Below are 4,663 nucleotides of genomic sequence, written 5' to 3' on the forward strand. Positions count from 1 at the left end.
CCGTGACACGGTCAGACTGTACCGTCAGACGGTACACTTTCCCGTGACACGGTACAACTTTGGAGTGACGCAGGAAATTTTCAGAAAAAGGAATGAAAAACGCGTTAAGGGTTTACGCGGAAAGGACACGGAATGTCCCGTGTCACGGGAAGTCCCACCGTCAGACGGGAAGGGTTCCCGTGACACGGTCAGACTGTACCGTGACACGGTCACTTCCAGTCCATTTTTCCGTCTAAATTCATTTTTAACCCTAATTTCTTTCGGCTTTTTAAGTGCCGATTGATAATTTCGGGCCTTTTTCTGACTTTTATTATTCGGGCTAAAATAAGAAAATAATAAAATAAAAATAAATAAAATGTTTGGGCCAAAAATAAATAATAAAACAATAAAATAAAAAAGGTTTGGGCTAAAAATTAATTAATAAGTTTGGGCTAAAATAAAAACTATGCTTTTACCAAACATCAAGACTAATCCATGGACCTTTCAAAAGTATGAATTTAGTAAAATACGATTTTTTAAGCACTCTCGGGATTAAATATTAAACCCGACCAATAGTGGCGGTGAAAGGTTATTTATCATCGGGTTTGGTTTTGGGGAGACATTTTTAGGTGTCTACAATTAAGAAGACTTATCTTTTTCATAAATCGACTTTAGAGAAAAATAATCTTTTTAGAAAATCTTTTCCTAAAATCTATCTTTTATAATTTTCCATATTTATTTTATTTACCAAGCAAACTTGTCACGTTTCTAATAAATTTCGCGCACTAACCTACTTACCATATTAAAAATAATTTCTAAGATAAAACCTTAACTATTATTGCTGCGCCGCACTTTGATCAGATGAATTACTTGGGCTCCAAGCATATCAAGTTCCACCAAAGAACTTAACTGCTAGTCTTCAAGTTCCTGTTAGGGAACTTAGTTCTTGTTAGAGAACTCTTCCTCTGATTCGTTTAATTTCTTCAATAAAGATCTTCTTCATGTCTTCTTAGATTCAGATGGTTCTTCAATCACCAAGATTATTCTGTACCTTGACTAATCACACACTAGTAAATCTTTATTAGTTGAGTTTGCTTTTAGTTCAAGTTCCTCATCATCAAAACCATTATGCTTCAACATTTAAAAAGTGATGCCTAATATGGATGTGCTTTACCTTTGAGTGTTGAACTGGATCCTTAGAAACACATATAACACTGTTATTATCACAGTAAATAGGAACACATTAAAAAATAATTCTAAAATCTCTAATCTGTTGCTTTATCCATAAGATTTGTGAACAACATGCTGTTGTTACATACTCAGCTTCAGCTGTAGATAATGCAACTGTGTTTTGCTTCTTGGAATCCCAAGAAACTAAACAAGGTCCTAAAAACTTTACCATACTTGAAGTACTTTTTCTGTTAACCAAATCACCTACATAATCAGCATCAGTAAAGCCAATTAAATCAAATGAATCACTTCTAGGATAAAAGAGACTCAAGTCATCAGTTCCTTTCAAATATCGAAGGATTCTCTTTACTGCTATCAAGTGGGACTCCTTTGGATTAGCTTGGAACCTGGAATATAGACCTACACTAAAAGATATGTCAGGTCTACTAGCTGTTAAGTAAAGTAGAGATCCAATCATACCTCGATACATAGTTTGATCTACGACTATTTCACCAAATGCCACTGAGTACTTACAAAATTCACCAAATGTCATCAAGGTTTTCAAAATTCACCAAATGCCATTAAGGTTTTCAAAATTCACCAAATGCCACTGATAAACAATACAATGACATCTCGTGCCACTAATAGCACATGAACGTTAGTTTTTCGTTAATGCAATTCTTATTTCACCAAATGCCATTACTTTGGAAAATTATTTCACCAAATGCCATTATTTTTTAAAATTAATACACAATAATTATTTATTTTAATGAAAACAAATATTACTTTTTTCGATTTTTGTGACAAATATTGTTTGGGTAAGGTTTTGGGGGTCATTTTGATCCTTTATGGAAAATAATTAAACTCGAAATTGGCAAAAAAAAAACGAAAATATCCCGTTTTGCATTTTTTTCGGAAAAAAAATTACGATCTCGACATACAAAACGGGCATATTTTTTTTTGTCAATTCCGAGTTTATATTGAACCCATAAAAAGTTTAATTGACCCCTAAACCTTACCTAATCAATTTTCATGGTTAAAATTAATGACACACTAATCGAAATATTTTTGGACACGTAAAACGGAACATTTTACTCTTTTTTTTGCCAATTCTGAGCTTAATTTGTACCCATAAAGGGTCAAAATGACCCCCAAAACCTTACCTGATCAATTTTGATGGTTAAAAAATAATGATACGCTAATCGAAATATTTTTCAACACACAAAACGAAACATTTACGTTATTTTTTTGTCAATTCCGAGCTTAATTTGTACCCATAAAGGGTCAAAATGACCCTCAAAACTATACCCGAGCAATTTTTGCCACGATAATCAAGAAAAAAAATATTATTTTATTAATTAAAATAAATAATTAAAATGAACTAATCTTATCATGACACGTGTCATGATTTAATATTAATGACTAACGAAGTTAACGGCCGTTTGGTGGCATTTGGTGAATTTTGTAAGTACCCAGTGGCATTTGGTGAAATAGCCGTTTGATCTATGCAAGTTCCAGATGGATCTTCATCTAGCTTGGTTGCAACATCCATAGGAGTTCTATTGGTTTTAGCATTGTCTAGCTTGTATTTCTTGATCAGTTTCTTGATATATTTTTTTTATGGATCATGATTCCTTCTTTAGTTTGCTTAATTTGCAAACCGAGGAAGAAGTTTAACTTGCCCATCATGCTCATTTTAAATTCTCCACTCATTAGGTCAGCAAAATACTTACACAAAGTTTCATTAGTTGCACCAAACAAAATATCATCAACGTAGATCAATACAACTAAGATATCAGTTCCATTTGATTCCAAAAACAAAGTTTTATCAATTTTACTACGTTTAAACTCATTTTATAAAAGGAACTTTTTATAACCTTTCATACCATGCTTTAGGAGCTTGCTTCAACCCATGAAGGCCGGGCCTTGTTAAGCTTGTAGACATGGTTTGGGAACTCTGGATTTTTGAATCCAGGAGGTTGTTCCACATAGACTTCCTCTTCAAGAAATCTATTTAAGAAAGCACATTTAACGTCCATCTGGAACAACCTAAATCCTATATAAGCAACAAAAGCAATAAGTAAGCAAATAACCTCTAACCTGACTATTGGTGCAAATGTTTCTTCATAGTCATTCCTATCCTGTTGATTGAAACCTTGTACAATAAGTCTTGCTTTGTTCTTGACAATAATACCATGCTCATCTAGTTTGTTCTTGAACACTCGCTTCAACCCAATAGTCTTCTTCTTCTCAGGTCTAGGTTCTAAATGTCAAACTTCATTTCTTTCAAACTCATTGCATAGCATTAATCCAGTCAGCGTCAGTTAAAGCTTCAACATAGTTCTTAGGTTCCATTGTGGAAAGGAATGCATAGAATGCACAAAAGTTCCTTAGCTGAGATCATTTGAGTTCCTTTAGTGATGTCGCTCATGATTGCATTTACTGGATGTGAACTTTGATGTTTCTAGGACTTTGGCTTGAAGTCCTTGATAGGATACAATCTCTCTTGATTGTTGACAGGTACTTCTGTAGGAACTTCATTTTGATTCTTATCAGTTAGTGCTTCTTCTGGAACTTCCTCATTTTCTTCATTCTGATCTTGAGGTGAAGTTCCTGGTGCATTCTGTGTTGCAGGCTCTTCATCTGCTTCATGATTTGCTTTACCTTCATTTACAACCTGTTGCTTCCTTTATTCCAGTAATATACTATGGAGTACTCCCTTTGCTCCCCTTTTTTTACATTTTCATTTAGGGTGTTTCTTTTTATTCTTTACATTTAGGATTTTTTTTCTTTTATAGTCGTATATCTTAGACAAAATTACCCTTACATTACCATTTAAATACTCAATTTGTCTTCAATAACCATGTATTATACATTTGTATTTCTTGTAGTACATGGGCGAGGTTTCAATACTCATTATTACTTTCTCTCTTCTTTCCCATCTACTTTTTTTCAGCCCATATGTACAATATTATTCTTTACGTAATAGAATTATGAGAGTGAGGGATAGCTCAAGTGGTTAGAACTGCCCTCCCGATTCCAAGATATCTTGGGATCAATTCTCATCACCTCGCCTTTGTGGCTTTCTAAACACCAAAAAAAAATTATAGTTTCAATCATTAAATTATTCCATTTATTTTTTGTTTTTCGCAATTTCTTCATAGCCGTGCATAATTCCAAACATCAAAAATTGGGAAAAAAAGTCTCTCCGAATTTATAAGGGGACCAATATGTTAAAAAAAATATAGTTATAAGAGCAACTCTAATGGTTGTAGCTAGGGACTTGATTGAATTTTAAATAGTCGTCCTTAGCTAGCTACTAACTTGACCATTGGAACAATTAAATATGTATGCAATTAGCTTGGACAAGCAAATGCTTGAAAAAAAACTTGCCAAGAAGAATATGTTTAAATCAAATAGTTTTTAAGATGAAAACAATATATTACTAATTTAAATAGTAAGTTACGGAATAATAGCTAGCCAATACGGCTCAAACTAACTATAAAGATATTAG

The 4,663-nt window shown here is 33.2% G+C and overlaps 1 protein-coding gene across 1 annotated transcript; it reads right to left on the reverse strand.

Annotated features, from left to right (window-relative positions):
• Nucleotides 1–1,105: 1,105 nt before the first annotated feature.
• On the reverse strand, nt 1,106–1,639 carry LOC110708852 (uncharacterized mitochondrial protein AtMg00810-like). Its single transcript, XM_021887077.1, has 2 exons — nt 1,299–1,639; nt 1,106–1,193 (listed from the first exon to the last, which is right to left on the reverse strand). The coding sequence occupies exons 1-2, from the start codon at nt 1,637–1,639 to the stop codon at nt 1,106–1,108; spliced, it is 429 nt and encodes a 142-aa protein (XP_021742769.1).
• Between the last annotated feature and the right edge of the window lie 3,024 nt (nt 1,640–4,663).

The sequence above is a fragment of the Chenopodium quinoa genome, unplaced genomic scaffold, assembly GCF_001683475.1.
Source record: "Chenopodium quinoa cultivar QQ74 unplaced genomic scaffold, ASM168347v1, whole genome shotgun sequence".
NCBI lineage: Eukaryota > Viridiplantae > Streptophyta > Magnoliopsida > Caryophyllales > Amaranthaceae > Chenopodium > Chenopodium quinoa.